Genomic DNA, 24,710 nt, shown 5'->3' on the forward strand with positions numbered 1-24,710 from the left:
AATTCAACTTGCTTCATAGCAAATTAGATTTTATTTTTCACATTTGTCAAACTATCTTTTAAGAAGATTAAGTTCCTATAAAATCCTACCTTCAGGAATAAAATTTCTAGAGATTGAAATGAAAATATTGCAAGAGTGTCTGCCATATTCCAAGAAACTGTAGGCACTTTTAACTTTATTCCTAAAGAAAGGGAGTTGATATGAATTTTGTGGACTATAGAAAAATATATTCAAGAGATATTAAAAGTACCAACGGGCAAACACGCTTTTACAGGGATGAACGATATTTAATTGTCCAGCTCTTTCCAATTTTTTTCTACCTTTGTTTTCTAATCTGTATTTTCACTTGGGGCTTGCAAAACAGGAAAGAGGCAGAAGGGTACCTCTAACAATGTCAAAAAGGGTCTTATGAGAGCGTCTCTGTAAAGACATATGGTTCTCAGGCTAGGATAACATAAAGGCCTCCTCATGTTCTGCTCACTATAGAGTCAACAAACCTGCAGCTGAAATGCCTTCCTTCCTCATGTGTCCTCCAGGGCTGCTTTTACTGCTCTCTGCCTACTCTCAAGTGGACACTGCATTTTTCTAAAAAGCCATATCCCTGGGGCGCCGGCTGGCTCAGTTGGTTAAGCATCTGACTTCGGCTCAAGTCATAATCTCATGGTTCGTGGGTTCGAGCCCTGCATCGGGCTCTGTGCTGACAGCTCAGAGCCTGGAGGCTGCTTTGGATTCTGTTTCTCCCTCTCTCTCTGCCCTCCCCCCACTCACACTCTGTCTCTCTCTCTCTCTCTCTCAAAATAAATAAATATTAAAAAACATTAAATTTTGCAGAGAAGAAACTGAGGGTTGATGGGGGAGTAGGGGAGAGGGGAAAATGGGTGGTGGGCGTTGAGGAGGGTGCTTGCTAGGACGAGCACTGGGTGTTGTATATAAGCGATGAACCATGGGAATCTACCCCCAAAACCAAGAGCACACTGTACAAACTGTTTGTTAGCCAATTTGACAATAAAGTATATTAAAACTTAAAAAATAAAATACAGTAAAAACCATTAAATTTTATTTTCAATTATTATTATTATATTTTATTTTAAATTAATGTTTAATAAACATTAAATTTTTTTTTTTTAAAAAGCATATCCCTAAGAACCCCCCACCTGTCATTCCATCACGTTAACCGATTCCAGGTGCTACATAAGAAGAAGGGCGCTTGGGAGACAGGATAATCAAGGGAGAAAAACATCTCGAATCTTGACCTCACCTTGTGCTCAGCAGATGTCCCGTGGACATAGCGGTGAGCTCCCAGGCCTTGCAAGATGCCCAAGCCTCCTTTTGCCATGTTTACCCGGGAACTGTCCTCTATGGTGGGGACCAGACTCCCTGCAACCATGGTAAGGCCTGAAGTGTTGATTGTCAGCGTTCGTTCAACAGATCTGAAATAGTTCAGAATTCCTAAACAGACGCGCTGAAACAAAGAAAGACCAGGTTAGGCCCCTGCCCTTTGCTGGCCCCACACAACAGAGTAAAACTGAATGGGGTTGCCAGGTCAACCCTACTGCTGAGAAACACACCACCCCCAGAATGGCCTGATTTTGTGGAAAAATATCCAAACAAAGAACAGGTGTAAGGATGCATTGCTACTGGGAAAGCAGGAAAGCCGCCTTGGGAGACAACCCAACATTTCAGACACCTGAAGCCAGCATGCCATGCCATCCACATACCTGCAGCTCCCTGATTCGCAGGTGGCGCAGATATAGAAAGGACAAGTAGGTCCCCCTCGTCAGGACAGGATCCCTATCGCTGGGCCCAGTCCCATCGTCCAAGCCGAGCAGTTGTAGGGCCATTGCATAGCTGTATCTTTAGCAGGCGGGAAAAACAGAATAAATGCTTTCCACCTCAAAGTGGTTCGGAAAATTCATCTACACCAAATTGAAGTCACTTTATTTAACTTAAGGGAGTTTCACAGTAGCTACTCTTTAAAAATGAACTAGAAGAAAAATAATTACTATGTATAAATATAAAAAGAAATTTCTCTTAGCAATTACTCTTGTTAAAAACCCAGTCCTACCTAGGGTGAAACATTAATTTAGTTGTCTGACCTGTTTTAACAGTCTTGCTTTTATTTCAGCTTTAAATATTTTTGAGTTAACATGTAACCTACTTATTATTCAGTCACTCAATTTCCTCCACAGTGTTTAATCCATTTCCTTGAGTCCCTAGTAAAATGATTTAATTTTACCCTTTCTCTTTTTTCTGCTTGACAGGCTTATCAGCATGTTGGCAGAGACTTATTTGTGCTGGGTCATTTGCATTTTGTTCCATCGCAAGGTCATCTTCCTTCATATTTTCATTCTATCAAAAAAGTAGCATCAGTTGAATGACATCAACATTTGCAATATTATTAACAAAAATCAGAGCTGGGTCACCACAAAATTAAATCCTATGATCCAAGGCATATTTAGATGAGCAAACAGAAGAGCATCTTGGTCCATTGCAACATGACATATGAAAATGTGGATTTCCAAAATAAATTGGAAGGCACCGTTTTTATTATTATTTAGTCTCTGTTTTATAAAACTCTTCACAGCTTTTAAAAATTGCCACCCCACACACACCTTTTACATGATTCCCTTGTGAAAAGTTGATACACACATTTGTAGATGCTTGAAACCATGAACGTCTCTAATCTAGTCTTGTTCCAGGCTGAGAGAGATCAGTGGATTAAACACCTCTTTCTACTTTTGACCTATATGATTTAATTGTTTAAAGTCTTGATCCTGTTTTCACACTTGTAAAATGGCATAATGATACAAAATAAGCTGCTGTGAGAATTAACACTTAGTGACTAGCACCTCATAGGTGCTCAATTACATGCTGGCCATGGATTGCAATAGTCAGTTAGCCCTGTAGGATCTATCACAGAACTCGTGGTTTATACTTAAAAAATCCACAGGCATTTTTCCTGATGTCAAGCAGGATGAGATCACACACAAAGGGCCCTAGGAAAAATTGTGAAGAAGGTGGTATTGATGAATGATCATGTCCTTGGCCCTCTGAGCAGCCCCTTTCTTAGCTGTCCTTTCTGCCTGCCCCTGGGCATAAATGCCATTCTCATAAGACATTCTTTTTTCGTAGCAGTGCTGATACCCACAAAAATTCTGAGTGGCAATGAGTTAATTTGGAACCCCACTCTTTGGGTTACTTATATTCTAATAGTTCTTGGAATTCCAATAGGGCCCTATGGCAGAGACTGCTGGTTGTTCCCCCATATCCGCTTTCCTCTTTTTCTATAGTAATTGAATATTTATCTTGGCACATAGCCACCCAGATGGAGATGACGTTTCCAAGCCTCTTTTGCAGCTAGGCGTAGCTATGTGACTAAGTTCTGGCCAATGGAATGAGAGTGAAAATGTCAGGTGGCAGCTTCTGGGAATTTCCTTGAAGTGGCAGCTTCCTCACCCCCATTGTCCATCCTGCCACTTATATATGAATGTGACAGCTGGAGCTCCATCTCAGACCAGGTGTTGATCTTGGACATGGAGGCCACATTTGTTGGAACTCCAGGACAGAAGGAGCATGGGTCCCTGAGAACTCCATGGGAGCAATCATCACACTGTCTCTGTACTTCCTACCCCTGGATGTTAATATGAGGGAGAGAAAGAAATTCCCATCTCCTTTCACCCTCTCTTATTTTGTGTTTAACTATGACCAACAGCCAAATATAATTTTAACTAATATAGTACTTAAGATTCTAAAGATACACAATTGGTCTTTATGACGGGCAGTGGAGGAGAAAATTTGGAGCAGGGATACTAGGAAGAGTTGGTGAGAAAGAAAATGGTCTAATTGAGTATCATTAAGTAGCTTCCCATTCTGCCTGTGGATAGTTAACTCCTGCCTGTTTTGGGTAAGTATGCACATCAGTGTATTTCTGTGTAAACATCCCACAACCCTGGGAATGGAAAAGGCTTTAGGAGGCGACATGGTGTACTTGCGTTCCTGAATACAGAAACAAAAGATCATTACCCCAAATTAAGAGAATCTCTGTTATTTTAAGAAAATCTGTAGGGAAGAGTGTACTCTATGAGGAAAGCTGAACTTTGACAGTTTCTATTTGGCCCAGAATTTTGGGTAAGAGGGGCTCTACTGAAGACTTTTGCCCCCCAGCCTTATGGTGCTCTTATGTTGCAGTTCAGCACTGCTGGGCGTAGGTCCAGAGGGCAGGCTCAGAACCACAGCCTTTCTCTGATGGGACTGTGACTTTTTCAGCTGCTTCTAAAATTACCCAGAATTACATAGAAAGGAACAGAAAGTGACATCAAGTTACAGTGAAAGACACTTTGAAGGAATGACTGAACAAGCCACAAAAATACCCAGCAGACTGCCAGGAAGAGAGGAAGGGGGCACAACAGGGTAGGGTGAGTAACGGGAGAGAGCCCAGCACCCACCAGAAAAACAGAACAACCACAGCCCACAGAAGTAAACTGCTTAGGAAATACCAAAGGTGCATGAGTGTATCTCCCTAAGAAGGCTGGACACTGAGCAGGTAAGCAGCAGGGCTGACCGGAAAACAGAACGTCAACACCACCTGCGTTTGTACTTTCTTCCGAGGCAGGTAAACCCTTTGACATTTACTCTCCCTGGTGGCTGGGTCTTTGCCAGCACGGCTGACTTCGTGTATTTGGACAGTTCTGAGACTTCTACTGATTGCAAATCTCATTTTATTCTGGGAAATTGGCAGGGGCAATGGAGTGGGAGTGGAGGGGGAAAGAATTAGAAGGAAAATATGTCTATTATGTATTTCCCACCTCCTAAATGTCCCTACAGCTTCCTTGTGTATACCTACAGAATAAAAAGACTAGAGGGATAAATGTATACCAAATGTTAACAATACTATTGTTATATTTGGGTGGTAAAATAATGGCTGGTTTTTATTTTCTTCCTTGAACTTTTCTATATTTCCCAAATTTTTTATGATAAATACATGTAATTATTGTCAACAGAAAATGTTTGTTTTTAAAATGCCTTATTGAATTGTTGAGGGAAACCAGAAAAGAAGTGTTTTATGTGTCCCTGAACTTCTTGCACACTGGAGCTACTGTATATAATAACACTTTTGCGAGGGCACACCATGTACTCATAATATCTCTGGCAATGGAGGGGAGCAGTAACACAGGGGGAAACAGCTGTCCCCTTCTCCTCTCCTCTGTATGGCCAGTAAGAAGAAGCAAAAGTAGAGGTTGGGGGCACCTGGGTGGTTCAGTCAGTTGAGCGTCCGACTTTGGCTCAGGTCATGATCTCGTGGTTTGTGGGTTTGAGTCCCGCATCGGGCTCTGTGCTTACAGCTCAGAGCCTGGGGCCTGCTTCAGATATTTTGTCTCCCTCTCTCTCTGTCCCTCCCCTGCTCATGCTCTGTCTCTGTCTCTTCAAAATAAATAAACATTAAAAAAAATTTTTTTAAAGGAAGCAAAAGAAGAGGCAAAGTTGATCTAGTGTTTTCTGCCCCTTCAGCATTCCATAAAGTTAAAGAACAGTGACCATTTAAACCATACCTTTAGAAATATGATGGTCTAAGGGACTCTTAGATATAGAGAACAAACTAAGGGTTGCTGGAGGGATTGTGGGTGGGTGGATAGCTAAATGGGCAATGGGCATTAAGGAGGACACTTATGATGAGCTCTGGGTGTTATATGTGAGGGATGAATCACTGGATTCTACTCCTGAAATCATTATTGCCCTATATGCTAACTAACTTAGATGCAAATTAAAAAAAAAAGATATATGATGGTCAATAGTAGTATTGAATGTCTGTACATAAATAACCATTTGAGTAAACAGGGATTTTCTTGGGGAAAAGCACTGGATACAAGTAACTTGATATGATACAAGTTTGGGAGGTTCGGGAAGATCCACACAGGGCTGCCTGGTCTATTCCTTCTCCTGGTTAGGACTACAGTTAAATTATTTTTAAGTTTTTTCAGAAGGCTATCAAAAAATGCAGTCCATTTGGACCAGAATTACCTCTTTCTAGTTATAAATTATCTTCAATTAACAATTATAAGAAGATTTGGTATTTTTTTCTTTATCCCCCAAACCCAGATCTTTAAGTGAATTTGGAAATAGAATTGTGTATAAAGAAAAGAGTGGCCAGCCTTCCATGCTGATAGTAAATAAAAGGCCAATTCAAACTGTGATAGAAACATTACAAATATTATCAATGTTCAGACAAACACATTCCGTGTTAAAATGGACGTGGGAAAGCAGGTTCTCTCATAAGTTACTGTTTGGGAGAAAAACGATATACCACTTTAGCAGGAAATTTTGAATGTGCACATTCTGTAACCCAGGAAATCCACTTCTAAATATCTACTCTAAAGAAACACACACATGCACAAGGAGGCATGTACAAGAAAATTCAGTAGGAATGGTTTCTAATGGAATAAAAAATGGCAACGCTTATCCACAGGGAGGTGTCTGTGTGATCTGTGGTATATAATAAAATATAGTGCAGCCATTAAAAAGAACAACAGAGACAGATCTCTAAGACATATTATTGGGCAAAAAAGAGCAAGTTGCACAAAGATCCATGGCGTATGACAGATCATGTAAATAATTTTTTAAAGTTTATTTCTATCTATTTTGAAAGAGAGAGAGCAAGTGAGGGAGGGGCAGACAGAGAGAGAGAGAGAGAGAGAGAGAGAGAGAATCCTAAGCAGGCTCCATGCTGTCAGCGCAGAGTTGGACACAGGGCTCGATTTCACAAACCTTGAGATCATGACCTGAGCAGAAATCATGAGTTGGACACTTAACCAACTGAGTCACCCAGGCCCCCCAATGATAGATTATTTATTTATTTATTTTTTCAACGTTTTTTATTTATTTTGGGACAGAGAGAGACAGAGCATGAACGGGGGAGGGGCAGAGAGAGAGGGAGACACAGAATCGGAAACAGGCTCCAGGCTCCGAGCCATCAGCCCAGAGCCTGACGCAGGGCTCGAACTCACGGACCGCGAGATCGTGACCTGGCTGAAGTCGGACGCTTAACCGACTGCGCCACCCAGGCGCCCCAATGATAGATTATTTATATACAAAACTAAAATACAAAATTATGCTATATGTATATATTTTAAGGAGAACATGCGTTTAAATGTAAATGCATTAAAAAGGCTTGAAGCCAATAACCATGTTAACCTCTGAGGAAGTAGAATGGGGACCCAGTATCAGAGTTCCCGTTAGCTAAAGTTAAAGCATTAACTTTTCAGTGATGTTTCCACTTTTTACTAGGAGACATTTGTTTATTTTTTCTGTAGTTTAAAATTAATTTCTAACAACTTCTTAAGGAGAAAAATGGTAAGTTTACAGTGGAAAAACTGGCAAACATCATTAGCCTAACCACATGATCAAGAGTAACATCCCCAGTGATAAATCAGGTTGATAGCATCTGCTTCAGATATGATGTGATGAGAAAGGCACTTCACCTCTGAGGTGCTCATCCTCCAAACTTATAACCCCAGTATAACCATGAGAAAAACATCAGACAGATTCAAATTAGGGAACATTCTACAGGTTGCCTGGCCAGTACTCCTAAAGACTGTCAAGGTCATGGTAAACAAGGAAAGACCGAGAAATGGACACAGACCTGTGGAGACTGGCAAACAGGACACTTAAAGATAATGTGGTACCCTGGAGCACAAAGAAGACATTCATGGAAAAACTAGTGAATTCCAACTATAGTCTAGTTTAGATGTCAGTAATGTACCAATGCTGGTTCCTTAGGTGTGACAAAGTAATATAAGATCGATGTTAATAATAGGAGAAACTAGGGGCACCTGGGTGGCTCAGTCGGTTGAGTGTCCGACTTCGGCTCAGGTCATGATCTCACAGCTCGTGGGTTTGAGCCCCACATGGGGTTCTGTGCTGACAGCTCAGAGCCTGGAGCCTGCTTTGGATTCTGTGTCTCCCTCTCTCTCTGTCCCTCCCCAGCTTGCACTCTGGCTCACTGTCTCTCTCAAAAATAAATAAACATTAAAAAAAATTTTTTTTAAATAATAGGAGAAACTGGACAGGGATTCCTGGGAACTCTTTACACTATCTTTTTAACTTTTCTGTAAATCTAAAACTACTGTAAAATAAAACATTTATTTTCTTTAAAAAAAATCCCTAAGGAAAGGCTGCTGGTGAATAGTGTTCACAGAAAATTGATCAGAAATTGTTCTGAAGTTGTGCTATACATAATTAGTGCTTATATTCCTTCAGAGCTGTTAAAATGGACAGTCCTACCAGGTTTGCTTTCCTTCATGCAGAAGACGCTTAAGAAAGTCATTTTTCACGGGCTATTATCACTTGCCAACTTCAGAATCAGAATGCTGACCAGCATATAGATGCTAAAATTCATACTTGATTGCTACATGCTTGCAAAATAGTAACAGAGCTTTAAAATTCATACCCACATTCCTATGACTCCTCCCAGCTGCCACCTTCCACTTAATTCTAATCTCATCCGACTAGTATTCAACATTCAGAATGGCATCACACTACTATTGGTCCCCTGATACTGTATAAAGTGACTCTTGACCAGAGCAGATATACCCAAGGAGGTCACAAAATAACACCCACAGGAAACTGTGAAGGAAAAGTAGAAAACTGTTGATTGTTGCCTCAGAATTTCCTTTCTCAGACACTGTGCTATTTTCCATTCTCTACTTGGAAAACTCTTCTCCAGTATGGCTGACTCCTTCTCATTCATCAGATTTCAGCTCAGATGTCCCCAACTGTGAAAGAGCTTGGTTGATCATTCCGAGAGTGCTCCTTTCTACCCTACTGCCCCCTTTTCCTGTGGTTTTCTTCATGGAACCCACAAGTTAGAGACGTAGATTTACTTTTTTGTTCACTTGTTTATTGCATGTTTCATTCCCTGAGCAGCACAATTCCTGGCACAAAGGCAGCATCCATGTAATAATCATTGAATGAATGAATGAATGAATGAATGAATGAATAACTTGCATGACACTAACATGCAGGTTAATCCATGTGTGTTATATGGCTCCCCTCAGGATCCACCTCTAAAATCTATAGGTATTCTAAGTCTCTTTAGGGTGTATATCAACTTGAAAAGAGGTGTTCACATTTTTCTCCCTTTGGCTAATTCCAAGAACAACATTTACAAGTCAGTCAATAGCCAGAGGAAGTGGTTTTCTTTCTTTTCTTTTTTTTCCCCTCCTATTTAACACTAGGCAATTGCATTCACAACAGATTTTGGTGAAAGCAGACTGCATTTCATCATACCCTGCTTGACTTTCTACCTCATCTGCAAATGGAGGAAAGCAGTAACAGAGAATGGCAGAAGTGTTAGTTCTCTCCACTGGGTGGCTGGGCACCTCTTAGTGTTTTCTGCCTTTCAACATTTACTTGAGCCAGCATCTCCTCCTGCTGTCATGCACCTTCTGCTTTTCCCTGGTAAGTTCCTTTGTCCCCTAAATACCCATAGGCATTGCTACAACTCTGGCCTGCTGGTCCAGCCAGACCCTGGACCATTCTCCATGAATTCAAACATGAAGCTCTTTGCCTCTGACTCCCTCTTCCTTTGCCTCTCACCACTCCCTTACTCATATTCACCTCTTTTCACCCTCATCTGGCACCCAGAAATTTAATTGCCCCCATTCTCTCAGTCAAGGAGAAAAGCATATTAGTGCTAATGGCCCTCAAATATTAATACCAGAATTTCAGGTAATGGAGGATTATATCAACATCAAGAGGTAGACTGTCCAGGATCCTAGGAGCAGGGGTCTTATTCTGAGATACCTGGGCTGACTTTGCCTTCGTCCCCTCCCTTCTTTCCTACTCCCTACCTCCTTTCCTTCAAGCTTGGTGCAAGAAACAAAAGAGCCAGATGTTTTTAAATGTCCCCTTGTTAGTATAAGGTCTTCCTGCAAGGTGACATATACCTCAGTATGAAAAGGCATGGAATAGGAAAAATGTGGCTATTTTCTCAATTCTTGCAGGATGCTAGCTGAGGAGTGTCGTTGGTAGTCATGCCCTATCAGAGAATTCAGAGGCCAGGGAGATCCATGCCATGATATGCTGTATCTGTTCCTGATCTGTGTGACCAAATCATTTTTTATTAGGTTCTCTAGATCCTTACCTAAACAGATTAAAAAGTGCATTGAAGTTGTGGTGTGTGTGTGTGTGTGTGTGTGTGTGTGTGTGTGTATACATACATGCACTTACAGGTTTGCTTCCAGCTAATCTGTAACTCATTTCAAGTTTCGCTTTCTCCCATACCCAGTCTGAGATGATGGACCATGACAGTGCTCTCTCTAGCATTCTACTAAACTTCTCCATACCTTCGACTTTATGTATAATTTTTAGTCACTCTACAATTAATCTTTAGGGGTGAAAATAATAGGATTATTATGCAGATTGGGCCCAAGACAAATTCAGGCCCTCTTACTTCAACTGAACCCACTAGCTACATGGTCATCCTTATATTCTTTTCTCACTGGTGGCCCTGTGGTGTTCCCAGCAGTGATATACCTCCTCACCTGTCACTTTCACCTCCCACCTCACTAATGCAGACATCCTCTCCCTCTTCTCTCTCTCCTGGAGACAGCCAGGGCCATTTACAAGCTACCACACCTTATCTTTTGGCACGTGACAATTCTATATACCTCATTCACCTCAAGGGAAGTGATGCCATTCTCCCTTTCTCAAAATTACTCCTTGGACTGGTTTCTTCATTCCATTCCCTCCTCTTTCCCCAGGGTCCTTTTCTCAGATTTAACAATTCATATCTTCCATCCCTTCCTCTCCACTGCTCATTCCTCTCACACAATGAACATATTGAGTCTTCCCATCTTAAATAAGCAAAGGAAACAAAACTCTTCCCTTAGAGCAACAGAGAAATAATAGCAGATTATTCAAAAGTGATATAGTACCACCGTGAAGACAAATATCCAATAGCTTTGTGTAGAAACTGATTTTCATTGCGAAGCTCCAGGCCCATCTTATGTAGTAGCTATCTGGCAGGCTTCCCTGCCTCCAATCTCTCCCTCTTCCCATCCAACTAACACCTGCTACTAAATTAGCCTTCCTACAAAATACAGCTTTGTATATATCACTTCCCTTACAGGAAAAGTACAAATTCCTTGGTCGGAAATTTAGAGGCATTCAAAACCTACTCTCTCCCCCTCTTAAAAACACCTCTCTTCCCTATATTTATTTCCACATGAATCTTTCATGCAGCCAAACTGGACTTGAACACTCCACGCACAGTATCTCCTCTGCATTGTTGTTCATGCTTCCCTCCCGAATGTGCTTCCCTCTCCAGCACCACTTCCCCGAGCCCCACGATTCTGTCAAGTCCAGGCTCAATTTCCTCCTTTTTCCAGAGGCTTTCTCCCAAAAGAACCAACCCTGGGGGCACCACTTTGCCTCTAAAACAATATTTAACAACTGTCCAACTCATTTGGTTTAGCACTAAGGAGTGGGGGCCCCTGGGTGGCTTCGTCCGTTAAGCACTAAAGTGTGAAGCTTTGCATTTGTATGTATTGGTTGAGTATAGGTCCCGGCAGCAACATCTTGTATTACACTTCTTTATATGCCTGTTTTTAATTAGCATTTAAGTGTATTAAATGCTAATTGTGTGTGTGTGTGTGTGTGTATAAATGTGTGTGTGTGTGTGCATATATATATATATATATATATATATAATAAAAACAAGCCTGGCTGGGTAGTAAAGCTTTTAGGGGGAGGGTCTCTGCAAAACTACCAAAGTAAATTTCTAAGGCATACACACAGGTGGTATGTAGAACAGAAAGGCACATTGGTTATTTCTTCCTGTTGTACCTGGTACAGGTTGGTGTTGCTATAAATGTCCTCCCAGATACTGTCATAGTTGCACTGATGCGAACTCTGGGAAGCCACGAAAGCTGGATGAGATGGAGCCAGCATGACTGTCTTCGCCGCGTGGTCTTGGAGCACTTGCATCACTCGCTCAGGGCTGGAAATCTCAAGGAGTACAAGGGGGAAATGAATGGTTGGGAAAAGCATTATTCCCTTCTTTTCAGCAAGAATGTGGTCATGTACACACGAATAGGAAAGCAGTCCCAAGTGGGGCTTTATTCAGTTAAAAAATAAAATCATACTCAAACATCACGATTCCCTTACATATGTCCATCCATGTAACATTGTAAGTATTCAAATACACATAGGAGCTCATTTAAAATTGTGTGACAACCCTCTAAACACAATAGCAGGTTGCTCCCCTAGAGGTGTTGTGGGACCAGTGAAAAGATGAACACCCATCATTTTGGGTACAAACCCTGTTTGCTATTAGGAAGCTGCCAGGAGATGGAAGAAGAGGAGGCTGGGTAGTGTGAGGGAAGCACAGGCTTTGTAAGGAAGCAGACTTGGGCTTGCATCTCTGCTGGAATCCTGTTCTTGTTCTGTCCTAACAAGAACACTAGGATGTATCTCCCCAGATTGCTGCAAGAACGCCTGGCATGTAGTAGGTACTGAATAAATGTTCCTTCTTTTCCGGAAGTAAAGAATCAAATAATAGTCCCAACGCTGAACTCCTACTGCAGTGATACAAGTATTATGGAATTTCAATCATTTTAATATCCCAAGGAACTTCAAATATCATTTAGTCCAATCTCTAATCAAAATCCCAATGGCGTTTTTTGCATAAGTAGAAAAATTCATCTTAAAATTTATACAAAATCTCAAGGGACTCCAAATCGCCAACATAATTTTGAAAAAGAAGAACAAAACTGGAGGACTCACACTTTCTGATTTCAGACCATATTACAAAGCTACAGTAATCAAAATGGTGTGGTACGGGAATAAATTGGACATATAGACCAACAGAATAGAATAGAAAATCTAGAAATAAACCCTCGAGTATGTGGTCAGATGATCAAAAGATGTCAATGTCATTCAACAGAGAAGGGACAGTCTCTTCAACAAATTGTTTTAGGACTGGATATCCACATGCAAAGCAATGAAGTTAAACCTTTATCTTATACCAGACACAAAAAAATTAACCCAAAATAGATTAAAAATCTAAACATAAGACCTAAAACTATAAGACTCTTAGACAAAAACAGGGAAAAACCTTCATAACATTGAATTTGGCAATGATTTCTTGGATATGACACCAAAAGCACAGGCAAGAAAAAGCAACATAGACAAATGTGACTACATAAAACTTTAAATTTTTGTGCATCAAAGGATACAATTAACAGAGTGAAAGTCACCTAGGGAATGAGGGAATGTATTTCCAAATCACATATCTGATCAGAGTTTAATATCCAGACTATATGAAGAACTCCTACAACTCAACAACAACAAATAGAATAACCCAATTTAAAAATAGGCAAAGGACTTCAATAGACATTTTCCCAAATATGATATACAAATGGCCAATAAGCATAAGAAAAGATTCTCAAAATCACTAATCATCAGAGAAATACAAAGTAAAACCAAAATGAGATATCACCTCACATCCATTAGGATGGCTAGTATCAAGAAAGACAGGAAGAAGGAGAAGAAGAAGGGGGAGAGAAGGTAGTTGGGGAGGAGAGGAGGAGGAGAAGGAGGGGGAGGGGGAGACAGATGGGGCATTGAAGGGGAGGAGGAGGTGAAGGAAGAAAGAACAAGGAAGGAAGGAAGGAAGGAAGGAAGGAAGGAAGGAAGGAAGAAAATAACATGTGCTGATGTGGATGTGGAGCAATTGGAACTCTTGTGTACTGTTGGTAGTATTGTAAAATGCTGCTCTTTCTATGGAAAATAAAAATTAAAAACAGAATTACCTTATGATCCATCAATTCCACTACTGGGTTTATATCCAAAAGAATAGAAAGCAGGATCTCAGAAAGATATTTACACATCCATGTTCATAGCAGCATGATTCATAATAGCCATGAGGTGGAAGCAACCCAGATGTCCATCAACAAATAGATTTTTTAAAACATGGTAGATACACACAAGAGAATATTATTCAGCCTTAAAAAGGAAGGAAATTCTAATGTATCCTACAACATGGATGAATGTGGGTGGGTAAAATAAGTCAGTCATAAAAAGACAAATACTGTATTATTTCACTAATACATGGTACCTAGAGTAGTCAAACGCATAGAGACAGAAATTAGAATGGTAGTTTCCAGGGAATAGGGAGAGGGAAGAATGAGGAGTTATTGTTTAATGGGTCTACAGTTTCAGTTTGCTAGATGAAAAGTCCTGGAGGTGGACGGTGGTGATGATTATCCAACATTATGGATGTACTTAATACCACTAAACTGTACACTTAAAAATAGTTAAAACAGGGCACCTGGGTAGCTCAGCTGGCTAAGTATCCAACTCTTGGTTTCAGTTCAGGTCATGGTCTCACAGTTTGTGGGATCAAGCCCCAAATCAGGCTCTGTGCTAACAGTGCAGGGCCTGCTTGGGATTCTCTCTCTCCCTCTCTCTCTGACCCTTCCTTGCTCATCATGAAGTCTCTCTCTCAAAATGAATAAAATATCTATATATGTATGTGTGTGTGTGTGTGTGTGTGTGTGAATAAAATGTGTGTATATGTGTGTGTATGTGTGTGTATGTGTGTGTGTATGTGTGTGTATAATGGAATATTACCCAGCCATCAAAGAGAATGAAATCTTGCCATTTGCAATGATGTGGCTGGAGCTAGAGTTTCTTGTGCTAAGGAAAATAAATCAGTCAGAGAAAGACAAATACTATATGATTTCACTCCTATGTGAAATTTAAGAAACAAAACAGATGAACATAGGGGAAGGGAAAAAGAAAGAGAGGGAGGCAAACCATAAGAGACTCTTAACAGTGGAGAACTAATGTAAGGTTGGTGGAAGGGAGGTGGTTAGGGTTGATGGAGGGGTGTTGGGTGGGGGGATGGGCTAAACGGGTGTTTGGCATTAAGGAAGGTACTTGTTGGGATGAGCACTGGGTATTCTATGTAAATGATCAATCACTAAATTCTACTCCTGAAACCAATATTACACTATATGTTAACTAACTAGAATTTAAATAAAAACTTGAGACAAACAAAACTAGATAAAATAGTAAATTTTATGTCTATTTTACTACAATCGAAGAAAAGAGGGGGAAATAATGTAAAGAGATCCCATGTACTCTTCACTCCATTTCTGCCAATGTTAACATCTTGCAAAACCATAGTACAGTATATCACAACCTGGATATTGACCTTGATACAGTCAAGTTATAGAGCAAATGCATCACCACAAGGATCCCTTATGTTGCTCTTTTATAGCCACACTTCTTTCCCTTCCTCACCAGCCTCTCCTTAGCTCCTACAATCCACAAATCCATTCTCCATTTCTATACTTTGTCATTTCAAGAGTATTGTAGAGGGGCGCCTGGGTGGCTCAGTTGGTTGAGCGTCCGACTTCAGCTCAGGTCATGATCTCACCGTCTGTGGGTTGAGCCCCGCGTCGGGCTTTGTGCTGAGGCTCAGAGCCTGTGCTCAGAGCCTGGAGCCTGCTTCGGATTCTGTGTCTCCCTCTCTCTCTGACCCTCCCCTGTTCATGCTCTGTCTCTCTCTGTCTCAAAAATAAATAAACATTAAAAAAAAAAACTTAAAAAAAATAAAAAAAAGAGTATTGTAGAAATGGACTTATACCATCTTTATGCGATTGACTTTTTTTCAGTCACCTAGTTCTCTGGAGATTCATCCAGGTTCTTGGGTATATCATTAGTTTGTTCTTTTTTACAGCTGACTGCTATTCTATGGTACAGATGTACCACAACTAGTTCATTTACCCTCTGAAAGACATCTGGGTTGTTTCTAGATTTTGGCTGTTGTGAATAAAGCTGATAAAATGTTTGTGAAAAACAAAAGGGAGAGGAAATCTGGCCACATGCTACCACACGGATGAATCTTGAGGAAATTACCCTAAGTGGAATAAGCCAGTTACAAAAAAGACAAATACTATATGAGTCCCACTTATAAGAGGTATCTAAAGGTAGTCAAATTTAGAAACAGAAAATAGAATGGTGGTTGCTAGGGGTTGTGGGGAGGAGGAAATAGGGAATTGTTGTTTAATAGGTACAGAGTTTCTGTTTGCCAGGTGAAAAAGTTCTGGAGATCTGTTTCACGATAATGTGAATATACCGAACACAACTACGTGCACGTAACATGATTACTATGACAAATTTTATGCTGTGTGATTTTTACCACAATAAAAATAAGATAACTTCATCCACTATTTCTGTTTCACAGATGAGGAAACAAACTCAAGGACGTTTTGTGATTAGACCAATGTCACACAGAGCATTAGTGCTGAAGCTGGACTGAAATCCAGCTCTTTTGACAATTGTTACTTTCTACTGAAAACTAACAGGGCTATAAAACTTTTGCAATTAGATTAGAACGTTCCAAATAAAGCTTTCATAGAAAATCCATGGCTAATATTTCTTTAAAAGGGAAAGAAAATTCAATTTTCTGAGAATGATTTTAGCAAGAATTTTATCTACAAGGGAACATGGTTATTTTCTTACCTTCAAAAACTTTGCTTGGAGTTGCATTAATGCATCAATTCTTTTCCGTTCTTTTAGTTTGGTCAACATCTTCTTTTGCCAAGGATCACATTTTGGCTTAATCTAACGGACAAACATGTTCATACAAAGTTACAACATAACAGAATGGTTCTAAAAAAAAGTTGCAAGCAAAGAGATTCAAGGTCCTTCTGAAATGGGATCTAATCTTGGTGCTAGAAAGTTTGCCAAGATCATGGGACATCTTGGAAAGGGTCTGCATGGGTTCACAGATCCATGGAGGGAGATGGCAGCAGCAATTCCTGTTGGTGCCTGGCCTATGAGATACATTACTAGCTTCAACTGGGACGACACAGCACCATCCATGAGCAGGAGGGACCCTAAATCCATCAGTGTTGGGCACCACACTTGATTTATGGGGCAAGAAAAGTGTGACCACAAATACTCCACAGTAAAAATTTACCTTCTGCATTAATAGGGTATATTTCAAAAACTAGACCCATAGCTGTACATACATCAACATACTCATAACTCTCAAATTTATATCTAGCTCTAAGCTCCAGTCTATTATATCCAACTATCTCCTTGCTATCTATAGTTGGAAGGCAAATGTAACAATCTAAAACAGAAAGTCTGGCTTTTCCCACACCAACCACCTATTTGCTCAAGCCCCAGGAGGTTTCTCTCCTTTCCCACCGTCCATCTTACCATACAAGACTTTTCTTTCTTTCACAATTAGTTGATCCTCATTATTCATGGATTTTGTATCTGAAAATTTTTCTACTCACTAAAATTTATTTTTAAAATCCAAACAAATAGCAGCAGATCTATCCAGGTTATTCATGGACATGCAAAGGATGGTGAAAAATTTGAGTCATCCCACCCCACATTCCCAGATGAGGTCAAACAAGGTGACATTCTGCCTTCTTGTTTCAGTTCTCATACTGTAAACAAGTTCTTTTTGTTTCTACATTTTCATGTTTTTTACTAATGATGTCACTGCTTAAAATGGCCCCTAGGTATAGTGCTGAAGTATTCCTAAGTGTTCCTAAGTACAGGAAGGCTGTGATATATGTTATAGAAGATATACATATGTTTGATAAGTTTTTTTCAGGCATGAGTTATAGTGCTATTGGCCACGAGTTCAACGTTAATGAATCAAAAACATATATTAGTCTTTAAACAGAAACACACATAAATCAAAGTAATGTATTGATCAGTTGATGAATAAACCTTGTATTTTCCCTACGAACAATGGTTCTGTATTTGTTAATTCAGTGTTTGTGGCAACTTTATAGAACATAGTAACTCCAAACAATGAGAATCCGCTATACTTACCACTACCCAAAATCATCTTGTTTAATCTGCTTCTGTATTGTTTGTAAATTGTGTATCTCCAGCACCAAGGGTCATGCCTCACACATAGTATATACTCAATGAATAGTTTTTGACTAAAAAGCTGGATTTACACAGCTCACTTATACCTTTGAACGTTATTCTTTGTTCTAGCCAAGTAGCCAAGACCACTAACAACAAGAGAGTTCTGACCCAATACAGAGTACAGGATCATGGGGGCTTTTCAGAGAAGGCAGGTCAACATGGCTAACTTCAACATGGACCCAAGGCAGGAAGGAGCTGGGGGAGATTGGTGTACCTACCGTTGGTCCTACGGGACAGTTTGCTTAGGGCACTGAGGCGAGGGGAAAATAGGGACCCGACAGACCTGGTGCTACCAGGTTGCTTGGCCTGCTTGGATACTTTATGACCATGCTGACATCACTGACAGGTGACTATCACTACAGGTCTCCTTACCTTTATAAAGGAAATCCAGTTAGCTTTCTTTTTCAAGGCCATACCAGGTCCTGCCAAACCCAAATTCTCCATAGTAGCTATCTTCGCATCATAGTCTGGAAATGTTTGCATTCTCTGTTGCTCCATAAAGATGCTTTGAAATTTTTGGGAAACCTAAACAGGATGAAGGCAAAGTTTTTCTTAAAGGGTCAGATAGTAAATATTTTAGTCTTTGCAGACCATATATATAGTCTCTGTTGCAAATACTCAACTCTGCATTTGTGGTATGAAAGCAGTCATAGTAATATGTAAACTAGTGGGCATGGATGAATTCCAATAAAACTTTATTAAAAAACAAAACAAAACAGGTGGTGGCCTGCAGCTGTCATTTGCTGACTCTGCTCTAAGGAATTAGAGAACCAGAATAAACAGTACCCAAATATAAGAACTCTTCCTACACGAACAAAAAATTGTTGTAATGTGATTATCTTGTGAGCACAAGCACTGCACATAACACTGTTATAAGAAAATCAGAAGTGGAGGGGGCGCCTGGGTGGCTCAGTCGGTTAAGCATCTGACTTCAGCTCAGGTCATCATCTCGTGGTTCACGAGTTTGAGGCCCCGCATCTGGCTCTGTGCTGACAGCTCAGAACCTGGAACCTGCTTCAGATTCTGTCTCCCTCTTTCTCTGCCCCTCCCCCGCTCACACTTGGTCTCTCTCAAAAATAAATTAAAAAAAAAAACGTTCAAAATAATCAGAAGTGGAAACTATTGCTATGGAAAGGAAACAAGCTGTTCTTTTGGAACAAGTCTGCTCAGCAGCTTCATGGGTTGGTTGGTTTGTTTGTTATCATTGATGATAGCTACTGTGTTATCATTTATTTTTGTTTATTTTGACTCTTTTAAAAACACCGTCTTATTCCAATTCCAGTTTTTGTTTATCACAACGCTTGCTGATAATGAGGGTAAGGTACTCCCTAGAAGGGCTCTGCTGCAAAGAAAGGCAAGAGCTGAAACATCACCTTCAAAGAAACCAGAGGACATGTGATACCACCGGTTTCAGGGAGCATAAAGAGACCATGTTACATATTAGTAGAAATAATCCTAGTAAAATCATGCTGGAACAAGCACACATGGAAGTGAAAGTTGAATGTCAAGGCAAATGGTGACAGGGAGGACAGTGGCTCCTTCTTACACAAAGAGCATTCAAACACATTCAGATTTTAGTTTTGCCTGTTTGGATCAATCAATTTACTATTTTTCCCTAGCGAATACATATGCTTGCAAAATTCCACACCCAGACCTAAAGTAATATCTTTATTATTGATGCTTTGGCTGAAAACTTTATATTCTAAATTTAAAGCTATCCATACATAATTCTATTTTTTCCCTTTGAAATGAGTTTTAACATGGTTTCTATTAATACGAGTTTTTTTTTTAAAGGAAGTGCAACACTGTTATAGTTCAGCAGACTGCATGACTTTAAAAAATCACTACATAATATAAAACTCTATTGAATTTAAAGAATTTTTGCCAATAGGAGAGCTACTACAACACATTCCGAGAATCGAAGGGCTCAAGACACTAGACAACTCCATTATGCAAATCTTCCAAGTCTTGGCTACTTTTATACCATCTACTATGGACTATAAACTACTCTTTCTTTAAATTCTACAGAAAAATAAATCCTGTGATCCCTCTGTGTTGTATATTCAAGAGACCCAGTACTCTTACAGAGGGGAAGTTCAAGTGCTAATCTAAATCTCACCTATTACAATTAAATTTTATCACTCTAGAAACAATTGAGGCAGCATAAATATCCAACTTTGTGGCAAACAGTAGTGTTTTCTTTCATGAACACCTATCTTTGTATTAAGAAAGAGTCTATCAAGTACCAGGTTAAAGAGTTCCATTTCCTTAGTAGCATCCCTTAGCTCTTCCACGTCATATGGGATATTAAAATGGGAGAGCAGGAGCCTCAGCTGGGGTTTCAGTCCTTCTCTTTCAGTCACGTGTTGGGGCAGGGAGAAAGCAGCTTCTGTTCTTGTCAGCCCTAAAACAAAGCAAAACAAAACAAAACAAAACAAAATAAAAAAACCAAAACCAAGAACACTAAGACCAGTAAACACTAATCAGGGAGGGAAAATGGAGTGTTCTGCGAGATAACTGAAGGCAGGAGCTTCTCTGTTCACAGGGAGGCCCATTCTGCTCTTTGCCCAAGCTTCTCTGGCACAATTTACAGGCCAGGCCATCCTGGGCCATGCCTATCTGACAAACCCTTGATGCTGGCTTTCTGGGGGAGGTAGCAAGGACCACTCACCTTCACACAGCCTGTAGGAGAAACCCAACAGACCCTTTGAAGAATGACTTAGTGGGAGAACTAACTATAGTCCTTTGTGGTATACAAAGATTATGATTTATAAATTAACCAACAAATTAGAAGAAAGTGAGAGCTTTTATCTCCTTTTGCCTGGCTCACTCCTGCTCATTGTTAAGGACCCAGTTCAGACGGCCTTCCTCTGAGACGCCTTCTCTGATTCCCTACAACTAAGATAGCTGCCACTTCAGGTGTTCCTGTGTCACCCTGTACATATCCCAAGCAAATATGCCACTCAGAGTAGAAACCTGATTAGGTTTCTTAGTTATCTATAACACAAGGTAAGGGCAGGAGGACCATTAAATTGATTCAGATAAGGAAATTATTTTTTAAACATGTAATAGTAAAACTGAAAGAGACCTTAGGTTTCACTTAATCTGAAAGGTGTATTTTGGAGATGAATAAATTGAAGCCCAAAGAGATGAAATGACCTAAACAGGCCCACAGTGAGGCCACTACAGAAATATATCTGGAACCTAGTACTCTCAACTTCAAGTTCATTGCTTTTCTCCCTCTCTCTTTATTTGCCAGTTATAAAGAGGGAGATAATAATGTCTAAGAAAAGTATTTTTCTTATTTTTTCCATCATAAAATATTAAATTAATACTTGTTTATTAAGAAGATATAACTTCTTGGCTTATAGAAAAATGTCAAGCAAGATCAATGCCATAAAACAACACATGTGCAAAACCACAATCTTCTTTCTCCACATTACCCAAGGAGAGAGAAGACTGATTTCTTACCTGAAATGCTGGTATCCACAGGGTCTAGAGATCCAGAACTCTGGATATTAGGGTCGATGTCATCAACACATACATTTTCATTCTCCTGACAAGCCTCAGGAAATTCATCAATAGCTACACTCAGCACTTTGGAGATGGGCAAATACTGGAGGGACTATAGAAGGGCACAACCAAGAGGCCACATGTCAACTCAATTCTCACAGAAGCTTCCAGACTTAGGTTCAGGAGCAGCCCTTTGCTTTGATAGAGGAGGAGGAGATAGAGGCGGGTCTTAGTAACCTGCTCAAACATGGGGTGCTAAATCTGGATCTGGGAGACTTGTTGTGGTCACCAACACTAAGCAACCTGAACCTCTAAGTGGGTCTACATTGATCAAGCATCCATTATGGACAAGACACTGTGTGAGGTATTAGGGATACCAACAAGAATAAGACATGGACTTGGGGCACCTGGGTGGCTCAGTTGGTTAAGCATCTTGACTTCGGCTCAGGTCATGATCTCATGGTCCGTGAGTTTAGCCCCGCGTCGGGCTCTGTGCTGACGGCTCAGAGCCTGGAGCCTGTTTCAGATTCTGTGTCTCCCTCTCTCTCTGACCCTCCCCCATTCATGCTCTGTCTCTCTCTGTCTCAAAAGTAAATAAACGTTAAAAAAATTTTTTTTAAAAAAAGAATAAGACATAGACCAACCTCAAAGAGTTCACAGTTTAATGGGGGGACAAAGACTTATGAGCACAGTGTTATGTCATGTGACTGGGGAGAGAGGACTCACAGGTAGACACCATAGTGACCAACTAGGGAAGGACTGAAGTTAGGATGATGGCCAGTTTTCTGGTTTGGGTAATTCAGTGGATGGTAGTATCACTGAGATGAGCCATAGACGAGTAGGAAAAGATTTAGGTAGCAAAATAATAATCTTCCTAAAATAGACATATGATCACATCACTCCTTTCTGATGCCTCTAGCCTGGGTTACAGCCTCTCATTGGTGACTCTATTTACTCTGTGATTATACTTATTCTGTTCTTTTCTATTCCATCCTATTCTTTCTTACCACATGGTATTTCAGTTGAATATTTCCTTCCTCATTTCCCTTCCAGCCTGGGACCCAGTTACTTTTTTCAGCAAAGCCCATATTGTTGTTTCATGGCCCTGGACATGTACCTGGCATGTATTAGACCCTTATTAGATACTGCTGAATGAAAAAGCAGATCTAAATGGGACATCATATATTCTGAACAAGATGATGAGAACAAGAACTTGCAGAGTGAATATGAAATAATACAGCAGACACATGTTTGAAAAAACTAAATTAATGGAGTGGTTTCATTAGAGCAAGTTTTCAAAAAAAAACATTTTCAAAGGTTTCAAAGAAAAAAGCTAATGACTATCTTCCTGTCATTCGTAGGGCAAGGAGAACACAGAAGCAGTGACAATCCAAAAGTAGGTGACAGGTGTGAAAAAACAATGCTGACCATCATGGGAGGGCACTATATTATCATATAACTATGTTTCACATACCCATAGGTAGTGGTGAACAGTCCTGAGCGAGTGTAGGTGACACACAATCCACTTTGTGTAAATAGTCAGGTCTTCTTGTGTCACTAAGTTAGAAGGATTGTTTTTTCCCAGAAGGAAGTTTTCTCGTGCAACAGACAATCTTTCAGCTCTCTGAAGGGCATCATTGTATTCCTGCATAATGTAGGCAACTTGTTTCTGTTTAAGAGGAAGGCAGAGTCAGAACACGATTATTTGCAAGCTGTTCTCTTGTGTCATTTGCTTCCAAGCATAGGCTAATGCTGTTTGGGGGCCAAATAAGAGGCTCCTAGAATATCAAAATTCTTTCACATTCTGAATTTGACTGACAAGGGCAGCAGTCATATTCTTAGGAGAGAGAGAAGCAAAGAGTCAGTGCATATGGATGTTTGGTAACTATAGGGGGCTTCTTAGCTTTTTATCTATAGCAAGGAGGCCAAATCCATGAAGAAAAATGCATTTTCTTTTTTTTTTCAATATATGAAATTTATTGTCAAATTGGTTTCCATACAACACCCTGTGCTCATCCCAAAAGGTGCCCTCCTCAATACCCATCACCCACCCTTCCCTCCTTCCCACCCCCCATCAACCCTCAGTTTGTTCTCAGTTTTTAACAGTCTCTTATGCTTTGGCTCTCTCCCACTCTAACCTCTTTTTTTTTTTTTTCCTTCCCCTCCCCCATGGGATTCTGTTAAGTTTCTCAAGATCCACATAAGAGTGAAACCATATGGTATCTGTCTTTCTCTGTATGGCTTAGAAAAATGCATTTTCTATCATACAAAAGTTCCTTTAAATCTCATCCTTAAAAATAGTTGCCATTATCTTCTGCCACAGGCAGAACAGGTAAATAGGTGCATCCATTAGTTCCTTTACCATCTTTAGCCATGACTTAAAAAAACTGAAAAGCTACACTGTTGAAAAACAGTATGGAGATTCCTCAAAAAATTAAAAATAGAAATACCATATAATCTAACAATCCCACTTCTGGGGACATATCTAAATAAAACAAAATCAGTATCTCAAAGAGATATCTGTATTCCCATGGCCACTGAAACATTATTCTCAATAGCCAAGATACAGAAACAGTCTAAGAGTCTGCTTATGGATGAATGAATAAAGAAGATGTGGTATATTACACACAATGGAATATTATTCAGTAATGAGAAAGAAGGAAATCCTAACACCTGTGACTGACGTTAGGAATGGACTTGGAGGATGTTATGCTAAGTGAAATAACTGAGACAGAGAAAGACAAATACTGTATGATTACATGATGATTTTTTTTAAAAAGCTGAACTCATAGAAGCAGAGAGTAGAACAGTGGTTACCAGGGACTACAGAGTGGAGAAATATTGGTCAAAGGGTACAGATTGGCAGTTGTGCAAGATGAATGAGTCTAGAGATCTAATGTACAGGTATGATGACCATACTTAATAGTGTGTATTGACAAGCTTATTGATCATTTTGTTTCATTATAAAAAAGAGGGGTACCTGGGTGGCTCAGATGGTTAAGCATCTGACCCTTGATTTTGGCTTGAGTCATGATCTTACAGTTGTGAGATAAAGCCCTGTGTCAAGCTCTGTGCTGAGTGTGGAGCCTGCTTAAAATATTCTCTCTCTCTTTCTCTCTCTCTGTCTCTCTCTCTGTGTCCCCCACACCACTCTTTCTCTAAAAAAAAAAAAAAAAAAAAAAAAAAAAAAAAAAAAAAAAAAGAGCCCATCGGTTCTGTTCTTGAGATTCCTA

At 40.0% G+C, this 24,710-nt stretch overlaps 1 protein-coding gene across 1 annotated transcript; it reads right to left on the minus strand.

Moving 5' to 3' along the window:
* Positions 1-1,165: 1,165 nt before the first annotated feature.
* LOC124529106 (uncharacterized) lies at positions 1,166-20,286 on the minus strand. The gene is made up of 7 exons (XM_047103009.1): positions 20,211-20,286; positions 18,337-18,489; positions 16,528-16,629; positions 11,842-12,003; positions 2,237-2,349; positions 1,719-1,854; positions 1,166-1,462 (listed from the first exon to the last, which is right to left on the minus strand). Exons 1-7 carry the CDS (start codon positions 20,226-20,228, stop codon positions 1,166-1,168), a joined length of 981 nt encoding a protein of 326 aa, XP_046958965.1. The 5' UTR covers positions 20,229-20,286.
* Positions 20,287-24,710: the final 4,424 nt, after the last annotated feature.

This window comes from Lynx rufus, unplaced genomic scaffold (genome assembly GCF_022079265.1).
Source record: "Lynx rufus isolate CCGP_SWC_20201006 ecotype Redwood Valley unplaced genomic scaffold, mLynRuf1.p SCAF_6, whole genome shotgun sequence".
In the NCBI taxonomy this organism is placed as follows: domain Eukaryota; kingdom Metazoa; phylum Chordata; class Mammalia; order Carnivora; family Felidae; genus Lynx; species Lynx rufus.

Coding starts and splice junctions, on each gene's coding strand:
- LOC124529106 (XM_047103009.1), bottom strand. Junction 2,350..11,841: donor GCAACACCAACCTGTACCAG/GTACAACAGGAA, acceptor CTTTTTTGATAG/AATGAAAATATGAAGGAAGA. Junction 1,855..2,236: donor AAGCAGAAAAAAGAGAAAGG/GTAAAATTAAAT, acceptor CGCCTGCTAAAG/ATACAGCTATGCAATGGCCC.